The following is a 16,018-nucleotide window of genomic DNA, read 5'->3' as shown; positions in this document are numbered from 1 at the left end:
ATTTAAAATAACTTATAGAATAATTTGTGTCTCCTTTCATGTAAAAATGCCTGAACACCTTACACACTACTTAAAATGACGTACTCACTATTATACATTTCTTAAAATATAATTATTTGTCTTTTCCTGTAAAGCCTTAAATTATTCCCTCTTATTTTAGTGCATCTACACCGTTTGTTGCATGCTATAATATAAAGGGCAACCAGTACATATCTGTTCTGAGATAATGCCCAGAGCATTATCTCACTGTTAAATATGAGACCTCCTCTTTATTTTTTACATCTTCTTGTTACAGTGTTTGTTTGAAACCTGTTGATCGCTCTAATCTGTACAGAACCTCATTGGCTGCTGACTGTTGCCATGACAGCGCCAACCCGCAGACGCTTCAGAGTGAAGGATTGTGGGTAATAGATACACATATCTGTAAGTCTGAGATCCTTTGAGAAGTGAATACCTGTCCTTTCCAATATTTAAGCGATTAAACACCATCGCGATGAAGGTTTGTACCAATAAATTAATTTTATTTTCATTCACTCATTCCATTCGTTCCACACGCATGCGCTTCAGTTAGCTGGATGCTAACTGCGTTTATTCACCTCCTAGAAACCAACCGTTAGCCAAGTGTTAGCTGAAGACAGACTGAACGTCGACCAAAGTCCGCTAAAAATGTGTGTTGCGTTGTGTATTATCCAACAATCGAAAAAACAGGCTGTTTGGCAAACATAGTCACAGTAATGATAACTAAAAGCTCTATACTCACAGCTAAAATAATACCCATAGCACCTTTCTCCTGTTTGTCACCCGTCTGTTTAAACAGCGTTTTTTGTGCGTTTTTGTTAAAATATTTTAGGTTGCTGATCTAATCTTCGTAATGATAATGCAGACATGAGTTTAGGCAAAGTTAAAATAAGTTAGTTGTCACTTTTCTGTTTTATAAGTAACTTCTGCAGGTGTATTTTGTTGCATCCAGTGCATGGGTATGTTGTACACCTGGCTATCTGACACGTTTGGATATAGTTTGATTAAGGAGCTTTCTAGATGATGCTTTAATATGTATTTAGAAGCAAATAAGATGAAACTGTACGTTGAAGTGGCACTCCATCAATTTAGTACTGTATGTCTCTAAGGTTGGGGCGCTAACATGAAAAAATAAATTAATTGAATTGCTAAAACTTATGCCAGAGAAACACTTTGAACCTCTCCAAATGTTCATCCTCCCCATACGTAAGTGTCTTTCAAGACTGTGGTGTGTGGATAAATAGGTGAGAAATGTGAAGTGATACTAATCAATAAAACAGATTTATGTAGGGAAACAATCAGTTACCCTCCTGTGAATCGTTGGTTTTTGATATGCCTACATTTCTGACAGACCATCAGAAAACAATATTTTCTTACTGTACACCTTAGACGTGCAGTAATTTATAGAAAGACCTAAACTTAAACATGGCTATATCTATTGGTGAATTTAAAAGCATCATAAGGAATTAAATGTAATAGACCTGTGTGTGTTTTTCCCGAGAGGCCACTAATGGTTGTATATTGTGTATTATGTTGCAGATTTTGTACTTATATTTGTAGAAATCTTTGAGATGTTCTGAGTTTGTGCAGTTATGGAGTTTGGTGTAATGGGATGCCCAGGTTGTAATGCAAATGCAAATTGGTAGAGTGGGAAAAAAACTAACCAATAAGGACATCTTTAAATCCACAGAGTGTTTTTGTGCTCGCTGAAAAAGCCTGGGCGGGATCTAACTTGCTGTACAAGTGGCAGAAAAGCCTTGGTAATTATATCGCTGTTGCAGGGTGAGTATGTCATTTTGGTTAACAAAATAGCTCTGAGAAGGCTGTGTAACAGTCTACTAATTGTCTGTTGACTGAGCTTTATTTTCAATCACACAGACAGGACAACACAGTCAAAATATTTGATCGACATGGACACAAGTGGACTGAAATCAACCTTCCAGGGTAATTGTGATAAAATCACTCAGATTCCAGTTTTGTGTCATCTAACAGTTTTGGCTGATTACCACTGAATGTTCAGGTTTTCTTAATAACTTCCTTTCTCCTCTTTCTCTGTAAGGCGCTGTGTGGGGATGGACTGGGATAAGGATGGGGACATTCTGGCAGTGATAGCTGCAAAATCCAGCTCCATCTTCCTCTGGGATGCCAGTGTCAGTAAAACATCCCAGATAGACAGCGGTATGAGGTACGACCATTTCAGAGGGAGAAAATTTAACCCAATCATTCTACTACAGTTAATTGTACTGGCTGAATAAGTGATGCAAGTGTTAGTCATTGAATAATTTCACTGCAAATATGTTTTTTTCCCTGTTTCAACAGAACACTAACTTTGAAATAAGTAAAGCTAAACGTTTTGTGTTCTCATTGTTGATGGTTTCAAACAGAGATCAGATGTCTTTCATCTTGTGGTCAAAGACTAGCCCGCTGTTGGCAGTCGGAACAGTCAAAGGAAACCTGTTGATCTACAATCAGCAGACCTCACGCAAGATCCCTGTGCTGGGTAACACACAACAAAACTGTATATATAATCTTGGATGGTTTAATGGTCTTTAGTCTGTTCTGTAATATTGATTCTCTGTCTCCTTCTCTCCACACTTGATAGGCAAACATAGCAAGAAGATTACCTGTGGCTGTTGGAGCTCCCAGAATCTGCTGGCCCTGGGGAGTGACGACAACACGCTGAGTATCAGCAATCATGAGGGAGACACCATCAGACAGGTAGTCAAATACAGTAGTGTGCAAAAATCTTGAACCAGCCCTCATGTCTTATAATTTTTTTTAAAGTTCTTTAACAATAGTTTTCCAGTTTTTCTGAAGGTCTTTCAGAGTTTTTCTTTAGACATTTGCTGCTTTTTCACTCATTTTCACTTCAGTCTGTGCTTTGTTTGTTAAGCCATGTTATCAAGGGATCATTTAAGCATAAAGAAGGCTAACTCAAAGTGTGAACCAGTGTTGATTCTTTACATAACAGACAGCTTAGCAAGCAGGCAATTTTAAGTTGTATCTTTAGGCATTTTGTTACTATAACCCTGTCACAAAAACACATAATTTCTTTGGTTGAATCTGTGAAAAATGCCAAACATAACACAGTGTGACAGGCGTAATGTAATAGTACATAATGCACAATAATACATAATAGTATTTTTGCACCAACAAGGTGATTCCCAAAGAACTATTAGCAGACCTGTTTGTTAAAGCCATATCAGAAATGGATTCAGTGGAAGGGTGGATGTTAAGTAGCTATTCAGGAAACGCCAAATTAAATCTGAACTGGACTAAAAATCTGTCACAGCATTCCTTATGGACCGAGTGTACTTTCTGATCTTTCGCCAGACGACGGTTCGCGGTGAGCCTGCTGAAATTTACTTCTCGGTGATGAAGACGGATGAAAGGTCAGCTCAAGGAGAGAGCACAGTGAGTCTGTTTTCTGCTAGTTTCAAATTGAACCTGTGCTGGAGATGAATTTTAAGGTCTGTTTGAACATGACTGATCTGGGATTTGCAGAAAATTTCAAATAAATTGTTCGTATGAAGGTGATCAAAGGTTTAGGATGTCTGAAATGTGTCATGGAAAAAGTGCACATTATTCTACCCTTCAGGTGAGTGTTTCTGTGGACAAGAAGATACTGATGCTTTTCAACATCAACGACCCTGGAAACCCAATAGAGCTAGCCTTCGAGCGCCGCTATGGAAACATTGTGTCCTACCGCTGGTATTGCATCTGTTCACACACACAACAAGCTTTGGTACTGAATCACACTTGAGTTATTTGCAGTAAAACATGTTCTCTCACCATCTTTGTTGGACTGTGTAGGTATGGTGATGGGTATATACTCATTGGTTTCTCCCATGGATACTTTGTGGTCATCTCCACACACATCAGGGAGATAGGATATGAGCTCTATCAGGCTCACAACCATAAAGACTGTCTCAACAGCGTGGCCATCTCCACAGCACTGAACAAGGCTGCGTCTTGTGGGGACAACAGGTACGCAGATGTGCTTAGCAAAACACCGCCACTCTTCAGAATCTTCGTGTGATGTTAAAAAAAAAAAAGTGTACTTTGTTGTTGTTTTTTGCCACACAAAAATGCAGAGAGACAGGGAATTAGCTGTGTCACACTTACAGCTGTAAAGATGGACTCAATAGTGTGGCCATCTCACCAGCATCAAGCGAGGATGCACACAGGCTTTCAATAAAGCAGCTGGACTGCCATTTCAGTTTTGTTTTGTTTTTTAATCATTTGTAAATGGGAAAAATCTAACCCTGTGCTTCTGCTCCAGCATAAAAATCCACGAGCTGTCAGATCGCAAAGATATCAGCAGTATAATTCAGCTGGATGATGAGAATAAAGGTGAGGCTGTTGTTTTTGTTTTGTTTTGTTTTGTTTTGGGGGGATTTTAGGGATTTTTTTCCGCCATCCAGATAGGTCATCTTACATTCTTCAATCACTGCGGATCCCGCTGTGTCTCCTCCTACAGGTCTGGATCAGCTGAGCTGGACAGATGACGGCCAGCTGTTGGCACTTTCCACACAGAGAGGGACGCTCCATGTCTTCCTGACAAAGCTGCCCATTCTTGGCGACAGCTACGGCACCCGGCTGGCCTACCTCACCTCCTTGCTGGAGGTCACTGTCTGCAACCAGGTGGAGGAGGTAAGGACACACACACAAACACACATTCTCTTATAATTATCATCAGTTATTATTCTGAAAAAACAAAAAACAGCAGAGATAGGAGAGTACTTTCTGAGGTGGCTTACTGCTGACAAGAAGATGAAAAATAAAACAAGAAAATCAGCAAAAAACAACAAACTCAAACAACTTGGATTAAAAACCAGGTTTTGTTAATAGAGTCGAGGGATTAGCGGACTCATACAGGCTCTCAGCAGCCCTTAAACAGAGGAAGGATTTCTTTAAAAATGTAATATGAGAATCTGTTGTGTTGTGTGTTTTCAGGAGAGTCCAGTAACGATAGAAGTGGAAGTAGAGCCCACATTCATTGCAGTGGGACCGTACCATGTGGCTGTGGGGATGAACAACAGAGCCTGGTTTTACGCCCTGGTAGACCAGGAACCAGGTGTGTGTATGTGTGTGTTTGTGTGTCCACTGAGTCAGGTTTCCAAGAGTGAATCTCTGCCCTTCTACGTCCCTGAAATGTCTCTGTGTGTCTCAGGTTTTAATAAGCTGAAGGACATCGAGTATTTGGGGACAATAGCCAGCATGTGTCTTAACTCTGACTACGCAGCAGCGCTGTTTGAGGGGAAAGTCCAGCTCCATGTGGTGAGCCATCTGGTGACTGATCACCGAGCAGGTTTCATAGTTTTTTGTTTTATCTCGTGAATAAACTACAGGCCTCTATATATGTGTTGTGTTTTTAGATTGAAGGCAAAGATCAGGACGAGAAGAAGCAGATGAAGCTTTTTCCAGACGATGACAGAAAAGGCCGCATCCTTTGCCACGCCCTCACTGCTGATTTCCTCTACTATGGCACTGATGTGAGTGCAATCAGAGAAAAAAAAACACCTTTGTACAAAATCTACATGTCATAGTTATATGAGGGGGCATCAGTATAACACTGTCAGTTATTAAATATATTTTTTTTTATCTTTAGTTAGTTAATCAGGTTTTTCTCGTCAGTCATATTTGTCCTGTTTTCACAATCCCTCCTTTCCCCCTCAGTGTTTGGTTTCGTTTGTTTCGTTTTTTGTCACTTGCTAACATGACTTGAATTTTTGTGTTTCTCAGTCTGGAAGTGTGGTGTCTGTGCTGGTGGAGGACTGGGAGACAGTGAACAGCTACAGCCATTCAGTTGGTGTGAGGAAAGTGTTCCCTGACGTTATTGGCACTCGACTGGTGTTCATCGATAACAAGAACAGCGGCTTCCTGCTCTCCCCTGCAAACGTCAGTGCATATTTAAAGTATTAATATTCACCTAAATAAAAAAACATATAAAGTACCTGAGCATATTGTAGTGAAACTTTATAATAAGATAACTAATATTTCACCAAGATGAATGTCACTGTGTGTAACACTTTGTAGTAATAATAGTAGTAGTAATAGGCAAGTAGAGGATCCACAGTAAAAGAAGCAGCAGACACCACTATCTGTACACCACCACACTGGGTTTCTAATCAAGCAATCAAGATGTGATTGGATGCAGTCTTTCAGCATTAATTTGGGGGCATAACTTCTTTAGAATTACAGTAACATACGTGTGTGTGTGTGTGTGTGTGTGTGTGTGTGTGTGTGTGTGTTCAATGCAGGCAACAGAGTCCTGCTTTGAGCTCCCCAACTTCTCACCAACCATCACAGGAGTGCTCTGGGACAATTGGCATGCAGACAGAGGGGTGTTTGTAGCCTATGATGATGACAAAGTCTACACCTACGCCCTGCATAAAACCACCGTCTATGGTAGGGGGGATGGCACCACATCACGGGGCAGTAATAAGAAGGTCACATCAGTGCCCACATGCATTCAAATCTACTACAGGTGATATTTTTAAGCGTATTTCCTCTCTGTGTGACTCTGCTCAGGCCCACAGGTGGTGTTAGTAGGGAGCACCGCGCTCCCCTTTTCCCAGAAGCCTCTGCTCTTTTACAACGGTGAGCTGACCTGTCAAACGGCGAGCGGTAAAATCAGCGAAGTGGAGTTGAGCACACACTCATTCCTGAAGCGCACAGCGACAGACTCACCAGCAGAGCTCAGCAGGCAGCTCGCCCAGGCTCTCATGCTCAAAAGGTCAGCGATGCTGGAAACACTGAACTGTGTGTGCTCCAGGTGGAGAAGGCTTTAAAGCGATATCGCTGTTGGTTCACATGCAAATGTTTAGTGTAAGGAATGAATTTGTCCCGTCTGCAGTCGGTTTTGCTTTGTGCTGCTTTGAAAGAATGTTATGAAGGAAGAGATTAAAGTTATTACTGTTATTAATTTGAAACATTTTTATCGAACTTCATTTTGATATAAACAGTAAAACAAATCATCTGAAAAAGCCACTCATCCTCCTTTTCACTGATTTATTTTTCTTACCCGCTTTTACATTTTCACTCAAGATTAGCAGTTTGTTAACTTCCGAAATTGCAATTTTAAGGCAGCCGATGACGACTTTGATGGAGGCGAGAAGAACCGTAAAGGACTTATAAATAACGTAATCTTCCTGTCCAGGTTCCACGAAGCCTGGGCTCTGTGCAAGTCTGCAGGCACTAATGCAGACTGGGCAGAGTTGGGCAAAGCCTGCTTGGTCCACATGGAGGTTGAGCTGGCCATCCAGGTGTACCGAATGAGTGGCAATGTCGGCATGGTGCTGTCTCTGCAGAGCATCCAGGTTGCACACATGTTTTCCTGATTAGATGTAGTCTCACTGAAAATCCTTGATTCTAATGTGTTTCATAAAACGATTTTAGCGTTTGATTTTTAATATGTTATTTGGGTATGTGTTTATTTTACATTTGTTTCTGTCTTTTAATTACGCTCACATGCCTCTGTATGTTTGGTTGTGTTGATTAATTTATGATGCCATCAACCTGGCAGGGACTACAGATGTAAAGTAGCCTGTACGGCTAAATCTGGCATATTTACTTGATAAAGTTATGCTCTCATGTTAATTAATATGCATTGTCCCTTTTGAATAAACATAAACATAATTTGTGTGTCACAGATTCTTCCTGACAGACATCGCCTCTGTCTGTTCTAATTTAGACTGGTCCACTCGATCTCTCTCTCATTTTCTCTTAGTATTTATGTCATTCTCTCTTTCCAGGGTACAGAGGAAAAGAGTTTACTGGCAGGACATTTGGCCATGTTTCTGGAGGACTACAACCGGGCCCAAGACCTTTATCTGTCCTCGAGTTCCCCAGTCGCTGCTCTGGAGGTGTGTTTGCATCTGTGTAAACATTTAAGAGACTGAAAATTGACTCCTTGTATTTTTTTATGGTGTCACATGCAGTAAAATGTTAAGCTGTTCATTACAATCATGAGATTTTACTGCATGCAGAACATCTGTAACGATAATGTTGTTAATGTAGTATTGTGTGTGTGTCTTTGTGTGTATTAGATGAGAAGAGACTTGCTGCACTGGGACAGTGCTCTCATGTTAGCCAAGAGGCTAGCAGAGGATCAGATTCCCTTTATATCCAAAGAATATGCTGTTCATCTAGAATTTGTGTAAGTGTTTACACACATCGCACAGGTTTAGTATAGACCTGATTTGTCTACACTCTCATTAAATGTCTCTTTCTTTGTGTTTGTAGTGGAGATTATGTTACTGCGTTGGCACACTATGAAAAAGGCATGACCCACAACAGCAAAGTAAGAGAAAACTCATGCTGACGATTCCGTTTTTTCCTTTTAAGTGATGTTTGTGACTTAGTGTTATTTTTTAAATGTTTCATAGCTGAAAGTGTCACCTAGAGTCTTATCGCCTGCTCACCTTCCCCCTGTATTTACAAAGAGGACACTTGAAGGAAGTTAGGAGGGTTTGCTGTACATCAAGCACAAGTTACAGATTACAGATTAGATTCTTTCTATTTGTTGCACAAGATGGCAGTGAAGGTTCTAGTCAGAGGTGAAGGAAATAAAGCAGTTTTGTGTTTGTAGCCATTTTTCTAATTTTCCCCCTCTCTGGGCAGTTCCAGGAGCACGATGAGGCGTGCCAGGCAGGTGTGGCCAGGATGTCCATCAGGATGGGTGACATCAGGAGAGGAGCCGCTCAGGCTATCCAGCACCCGAGCAGAGTTCTCAAGAAGGAATGTGGGGCCATACTGGAGAGCATGAAGGTAGAGTCAGCCCCACATTTTTGGCAGACATTTCCACCTAAAAAAAGCATCCCTAAATTTAGTCAGTTACAGCTTCCAAACCATGTGACCAAAATGAAAAACCTCAGGCTCCACGGATAAGGGACATCTGTGGGAATTTAAAAATATAATAATCCCTGTCCTTATTGCGAGTCCAAGGGAGATTTGATAAACTGGAGCAAAAATTGAGTGTGAGTAACAGCCTTGTTGGAGTGAGTCTCAGCTGCGTCTCTACCAATTTTATAAGCAGAAATATACACAACATATGCTGTGTATATTTTAGTCAAAGTCTGTCTTGCTTTGTTTGTCAGACTTTGAAAAATGGGAACGACTGCAGATCAGAGGTGGCGTGTCTTGTTCATATCTTCATCTGTGTGTGTTTTTTCTTTATCACAGCAATACTCTGAAGCTGCTCAGCTCTATGAAAAAGGACAGTATTATGACAAAGCGGCCTCTGTCTACATTCGCTGCAAAAACTGGTGAGGGAAATATCAACAAACCCTGACTAACATATCCAATCTGCACGTTTCTCATCATCTTGGTTGGATTTCACTTTGTTTTGCTTCTTTCTCAGGATGAAGGTGGGAGAGCTGCTGCCAAATGTCTCTTCTCCGAAGATTCACTTGCAGTATGCAAAGGCCAAGGAGGCGGATGGCAAGTAGGTTGTTAGTTTGTGTACCTGCGTGCTGTGATGTGTGGATCGCTGAAAGGGAACCTGACGTCCCGAGAACTGTGTGTACAGATACAAGGATGCGGCACGAGCCTACGAGAGCGCGAAGGACTGGGACAACGTGATCCGCGTGCTGCTGGACCACCTGAACAACCCAGAAGAAGCTGTTCGCATCGTCAGAGAGATGCAGAGCATCGATGGAGCAAAAATGGTTGCCAGGTAGGATTTTACTGACCTTAAAATCCAACAAATAACTCTCACTTTTTTAACATTTACTGTAAAAGGGACAGCTTTTACAGCTTTAACAAATTAAAGGCACTGAGTGTACAAAAACATTGGCAGTTTATTTTATTTGTGACCTCTTGAGATTGAAGTTTACATAACTGGTGGCTGATACATTCACAAAGCTGCAACCAATGACTATTATTACTATAGATATAGAGAATTGAATGTCTTTCAGGCCTGTAAATGTTATTAACAGGTGATGGATGACAGTTAGGAGGATCACAGTAGACGCTGGGAATAGCTGTGGTTCAGTGTACTTGATGTTTAAAGGCTTGAAGGATTCATTCCTGTTAGGATTGGTGCTCATTAATTTTCTGTCAGCTCTGTGTGTTTCCGCTTGGTGATTTATTTAATTTTTTCCATTTGTCTGTTTGTGTGCACCCCAGGTTCTTTCTGCGGTTGAACGACTATGGCTCAGCCATCCACTTCCTGGTTTTATCCCATTGTAATGATGAAGCCTTCCAGCTGGCGCAGCAGCACGGACAGATGGAGGTCTACGCAGACATCATCGGTCAGCCTGTTTCTGGAAATCTGAAATGTGTTTCCCTTTTGCTGTGTTTGCTCGAGGCCTGAGCTGTTTTCTCTTTGTGTCATTCTGTTTAATTATGCGTAGCTTTCACTGTTGTTTCATGGCTGGTGGGTTTTGTGTTCATCAGGCTCTGAGGCGACACAGGAGGACTATCAGAGCATCGCTCTGTACTTTGAGGGAGAGAAGAAACACCTGCAGGCTGGCAAGTTCTTTCAGAAGTGTGGACAGTACAGCAGAGTAAGAGCAATGAATTCACTCATCAGTCATGTTTAGTTTTATGACTCCTGTTATTCAAACGGCTCTTTTCTTTCTGGACAACTGTCAGGCGCTGAAGCACTTCCTGTTGTGCCCTAGCACTGAAGACAACCTGGCGATTGAGATGGCGATTGAGACGGTGAGAGCTGTGAGCTAAAGAGTGTGTGTGTGTGTGTGCGTGTGTGTGTCTGTGACATTTGTTTTATTGATGTGTGTGTATTTCAGGTTGGCCAGGCCAAGGACAGCTCTTTGACCAATCAGCTGATAGATTACCTGATGGGGGAAAGTGACGGCATGCCCAAGGTAACTGGATCACCAGAGCCTTTTATTTCAGGTTGAACTCAGCAAGCATATTCTGATTATTAAATTATTGTTCTGCAGTATTTTTACTTCCTTTTCTCCCTGTGAATATATTCTTTGTAGCGCCTTCAGTGAGCAGCTGTAGTCGTGAGTTTTCTGGGTTTTGATGTAATATTAAAAAGGACCCAGAAGATTTAGACTTTCTTCACAAATGTTGTGTTTCAAGAGGTAATGGGACAGCAGATCTGTGATTAGAGAGCAGCCGGGAGTTTGTTTGACAGATTGTCTGTAGTAAGCATTACTTTGAAGGACTGAAGAAGAAGATTTTCAGTACTCCTGAGGCTTTCTTGTTTTAAACTGTGTTTCTGAGACATTGTTTGTCTGGAGAAAACTAAAGAAACTGCAGTTTGCCTGTAAATTGTGCCTCGGTTTTCTTAGTCAGTTCAAACTCTAAGCACTTGAGGCAGTTTTTTTTATGCCTGATGGTTAAAATAGGTGAGTCTCTGCTCTAGAAAGGTGTTATGTTTTTCATGTAGTCAGGATGGACCATCACTTGCATAATGTCTGATGACAAGTTACTGTGGAGCTAGAATGTCAGCAGATAATATTTTTGAGTGTTAAACTCTAAATAAATGAATAAATACCTGATGTTTACCTGTGTTTTCCCCCCAAACTGGTACATCTGGTAACAAATGTGGCTGATTGTGTATCTGCAGGATTTTCTAAGCTTGCTGATATGTCAGAGAATTTTAGTTTAAGCTTTGCAAGATTTTTATGTGTCAATATCTCTAGCTTTAAATTATTCTCTGTCCATTTCCTAAACCATGTATCAAGTTTATTGGGAGTGACCAGGATGGACTAGATTAGAAATGATATACTGGAAATTGGTGTATCAGAGAGTTAGAGACAAGGCTGAGATGGTTTGGATATGTGCAGAGGAGGAACAGTGGATATTCCGGACAAAGGATGTTGAAAATTGAGCTTCCAGGCAGGAGAAAATGAGAGAGACCACAGAAGATGGCGCATGGATGTCGTAAACGGGGATATGCGGAGGGTTGGTGTGGCAGATGATTACGTTGGGGACTGGGTGAGAGGGACACAGATGATCTGCAGTGATGACTTGTAAAGGGAGCAGCTGAAAGAAGAAGATGAAGAAAAAGAAGAATTGGGTCCCAGGGGAGTTAGAGTTGTCCCAGCTGTCGCAGGAAGCAAGTGATAGATGGGTCTCCAGTCTGGCACAGACACAACTTAAACCAGATAGTTGAAATGAATTCAGCAGCTGTTACTGTTTTATGCAGATAGAGACCTGAGTAAATTTATGAGGGACACTTTTAAAATCTATTAGTTCATGTTTCTCTTTTCCTCCCAGGATGCAAAGTACCTGTTCCGGCTGTATATGGCCCTGCAGCAGTACAGGGAGGCAGCTCGCACTGCCATCATCATCGCCAGAGAAGAGCAGTGTGCAGGTGCAAACAGATTCACACAAACATATTTATGTGTGGGCAGTAACAGCACCATAAAACATGCTTACTTCCAATAATTTGTGTGTAACTTCCAAAGGGAACTACCGTAATGCCCACGACGTGCTGTTCAGCATGTACACAGAGCTGCAGGCTCAGAAGATTAAGATCCCTGCTGAGATGGCCACCAATCTGATGATCCTCCACTCCTACCTACTGGTCAAGGTGAGTACAGCACACTTCTGTCGTGCAGCTGCTCGGACGGTCTGCAACTTTTGTCTTTTTGGGCACTAGTAAATTTAAAGCTGAGGATAGAAAAACAACAGGAAATGAAAGACTTTACTGTAATACAGAGTAAACCCCAACAATCAGACGATCTCCTCTGAGTAAGCATTTGGTGAGAGTGGGAATGAAAAACTCCCTTTTAACAGGAAGAAACCATAACCAGGCTCAGGGGGCAGCTGTCTGACTTAACGGGTTGGGGGTTAGGATAAAAGGATTTTGAGCATGTCCTAATTAAAAGATTTTAGTAGCTGTTCCAGATGGAGGCAGAGTCGAAGGCTGGCCATGATCGACAGGGTCGACTGTGTTGTTTACATATGAAACTACAAATACAGGCTTATTTAAACCTCTGTGGGTCCATCAAAGGGTCCTGCACTGTTTGACTCTTAAAACTATGGTTTGACCTTTTCAGCACGTTCCTGTTATTTCCATAGTATAAGAATTACATTCTGTATGTTCCATTACTTCCACCTACAGTGTACTGTATTTCAGTAGTCTTTTTAAGGTAACAAATTGTGCTCAACTTATTAGCCTGTAATTAGCAACCTTGTAGGTGTGGATAAGTTTCAAACAAAGTGCTTCTGATATCATCAGAGCTCACACAAGCACCTTTTTGACTCCTGCCTCTCATTGTTTACCAGTCTTTAAGCTAAATGAACACAGACAATGCCTGAAGTTGCCTTTTTCTTATTATATAAAACCAGTGCTTTCACTGGCTTTGTGCAGTCACTTTTCTAAAACCGGCCTGTATCTGAAGCGTTGGTATGTTTGGGGTCTGATTTCTTTACATTTAGATCCATGTAAAGAGAGGAGACCATTTAAAGGGGGCACGGATGCTCATCCGCGTCAGCAACAACATCAGCAAGTTTCCTGCACGTGAGTGAACTCGTCAGTCCAATTCACATGATGGCTGATAAAACCTAAACGCTGGTGAAAAGCCAAAAACTCATTGGTGTGTGTTTGCGTGTGCGTAGATGTTGTTCCCATTCTGACGTCAGCAGTAATCGAATGTCACCGCGCCGGATTGAAGAACTCGGCCTTCAGCTTCGCTGCCATGTTGATGAGACCGGAGTACCGAAATGACATCGACCCAAAGTACAGGAAGAAGATTGAGGCGATGGTTCGGTGAGTCTGTGTGATCCTTACCCTCTTCATCCATTCTCTGCTTTATCAGCTCCCCTTGCCCATTCTGTCTCTGACTCCTCATTTTAATTCCCATCTGCACCTCAGTCGCCCGGATAAGTCGGAGCTGGAGGAGGAAACTACTCCGTGTCCCTTCTGTGGCTTCCAGCTGCCGCAGAATGAACTGCTGTGTATTTCCTGCAAGAACAACCTGCCCTACTGCATCGCCACGGTACACAGGACGGCTCGCTTACACACTGTGATGCTCTTTACCAAGATAGACCCGTATACTCTTCATCTGATTCTCGATCCATCTGCTTCTTCCTCAGGGTCGTCACATGCTGAAAGAGGACTGGTCCATCTGTCCTCACTGTGAATTCCCTGCTCTGTACTCAGAGTTCATCCTGTAAGTGGCACACTCACATCTAAAACCATAAAACCAGGCATGACATAGTGAGCAGTTCACCAGCAGTGGGTGAACTGGTTTCCCTGTTAACTATTTTTGAACATGACGGAGTCAAGTTTGTTTTTGTTATTTAAGCCAAAAGTTATATTTTTATTGGAACACTGAATACTTTCCCACCTTTATCAGTAATCTTTGTGTTCACTTTAAGAGGAACCTTCTCTTATTTTAAGCATTAGAGTGTGTTTCATGTCAAAACTGGTCTCACCTCCTGAGAGTGAAGCCATCTACACTGTCAGCATTTCACTGATGTTTAACAGTCTGATTCATATGGGACACACTTGGTGCAGTTGTCAACACAAGCGGCGTTTCTTTTCCAGTTTTGATGCGTTCATAAAAATCTAAAGTGTGTTTTTAAATTGTTTATGTTATGATCTAACAAATTGAAATTTAAGACTATCCATAACAAATGGTGGGTAATATAAAGTTTTTACCGATTTCCTCGATCTTCGCCTGATTCTCACCCAAATTAAATGAGCTCGAGCTGTTGTTGGCATCTACATCGTGTTTGCAGAACAGCACGTAAAACCATTGAATGGTCACTTTGTTATTCTAGTTTATGTGATAGAAATTCAGAGTTTTCAACACCTTTTTTTCAACAACTTTTTATCTTTGCACACAAACAGGAAAAACCCATTTAACCACTTCACCATGTCTTTGTGCTAAATAATGTTAAAAGTCCCCTGGCTATATTCTTTCTCACTAAAGAGAGGCAGAATCAACTAGTCTAATTAATAGAAATTTTAAATGTTCACGTGTAAACTTAACTTTGTTCCAGGTTGCTGGAGAGGGAGACATCGTGTCCCATGTGCTCTGAGAGCCTGAGTGCCAGTCAGGTGAAAAAGCTCTCCGACTGTTCAAAATACATGAAACCCGATGAACCCGATGAAACCCAATAAAAGACGAAAGTACAACAGACATCAACCAGAGGGTGTGTGTGTGTGTGTGTGTGTGTGTGTGTGTGTGTGTGTGTGTGTGTGTACATAAATATATATAGTGTATTTAAATATGTCCAAATTTCCAATTTTTTTTTTTATACATCTCTTTTTAATTTCCAGTCGTCTTATGTGCTGTGGTCGCTGCTGAAATGGAAACATTTCAAAAGTACTGTATTTTCGGGCCCACTGGATTATAAGCCACATTAAACGATACTTTACTCAACTCATTCTTCTTGCTTCCTCCACTTCTGTACCATTGATTCATTAATGTTGAAGTCTCTCGCAGCTGCTCTATTCCCATGTTATTGCACTATATTAATGACTAACCTTGGATGGATTATCTCAGTTGTTCTCCAGACTGAAGTTTGGTCAGTTTACAGCATCCTGCCATGCGATTGCATTTGTCCCTAACCATTATTAACGATGAAAGAATTTAGACAGTTTTTAACTCTCAATGATGCCAAAGTGTTCATTTGACTTTGGGACCTGAAGCGGAGTTTTGGACCCGAATTACTCCGCGAGGCTCCTGACTACCGTAGCCATAATGCTCCGACAATCCATCAAGCGGTGCGGCTTCGTAGCTTACCAAAGTCGTGCTAAAACATTTTTTGACAGATTTTTGAGCACTGTGTACCACATAAAATCGGTTCAAGGTCAGTAAGCACAACCAAAATTCATACATAAGACACACCAGATTATAAGGCGCACTGTCAATTTTTGAGAAAATTAAAGGATTTTAAGTGCGCCACAATCTGCAGTTGCTCACAGCTGAGTCTGTCCACAGTTGGACGCTTTTTCGGAGTCGATTTAATGTAAGTTTGCTCAGCTATCTTCGGGATGGTGGTGGATGAGATGAGGCCTCTTGTTGGATCCCCAGAATATTTAACATTTTTCAACTATATACAA

The 16,018-nt window shown here is 41.4% G+C and overlaps 1 protein-coding gene across 6 annotated transcripts; it reads left to right on the top strand.

Moving 5' to 3' along the window:
* The first annotated feature begins 347 nt into the window (after window positions 1-347).
* Window positions 348-15,339, top strand: wdr19 (WD repeat domain 19). Of its 6 annotated transcripts, XM_025908161.1 has the most exons (37): window positions 348-499; window positions 1,709-1,800; window positions 1,897-1,962; window positions 2,078-2,203; window positions 2,403-2,518; window positions 2,621-2,736; window positions 3,352-3,432; window positions 3,617-3,729; window positions 3,832-4,005; window positions 4,301-4,371; window positions 4,499-4,671; window positions 4,975-5,095; window positions 5,192-5,298; window positions 5,397-5,513; window positions 5,764-5,919; window positions 6,282-6,429; window positions 6,553-6,757; window positions 7,181-7,343; window positions 7,776-7,886; window positions 8,070-8,179; window positions 8,266-8,323; window positions 8,644-8,790; window positions 9,205-9,287; window positions 9,383-9,466; window positions 9,551-9,697; window positions 10,150-10,274; window positions 10,420-10,529; window positions 10,618-10,686; window positions 10,773-10,850; window positions 12,217-12,313; window positions 12,408-12,532; window positions 13,384-13,465; window positions 13,564-13,714; window positions 13,820-13,943; window positions 14,041-14,117; window positions 14,953-15,105; window positions 15,233-15,339. In XM_025908161.1, the coding sequence occupies exons 1-36, from the start codon at window positions 494-496 to the stop codon at window positions 15,071-15,073; spliced, it is 4,050 nt and encodes a 1,349-aa protein (XP_025763946.1). In that variant the 5' UTR covers window positions 348-493; the 3' UTR covers window positions 15,074-15,105; window positions 15,233-15,339. The 6 variants fall into 6 exon arrangements, with proteins under 6 accessions (XP_025763946.1, XP_005456919.1, XP_025763945.1 ...); XM_005456862.4 differs by having other exon boundaries at window positions 7,181-7,340; window positions 14,953-15,339; XM_025908160.1 differs by having other exon boundaries at window positions 14,953-15,339.
* Window positions 15,340-16,018: the final 679 nt, after the last annotated feature.

This window comes from Oreochromis niloticus, linkage group LG6 (genome assembly GCF_001858045.2).
Source record: "Oreochromis niloticus isolate F11D_XX linkage group LG6, O_niloticus_UMD_NMBU, whole genome shotgun sequence".
In the NCBI taxonomy this organism is placed as follows: domain Eukaryota; kingdom Metazoa; phylum Chordata; class Actinopteri; order Cichliformes; family Cichlidae; genus Oreochromis; species Oreochromis niloticus.
Note: the sequence above shows the minus strand (reverse complement) of the source record. Positions and strands in the feature narration are given on the sequence as shown.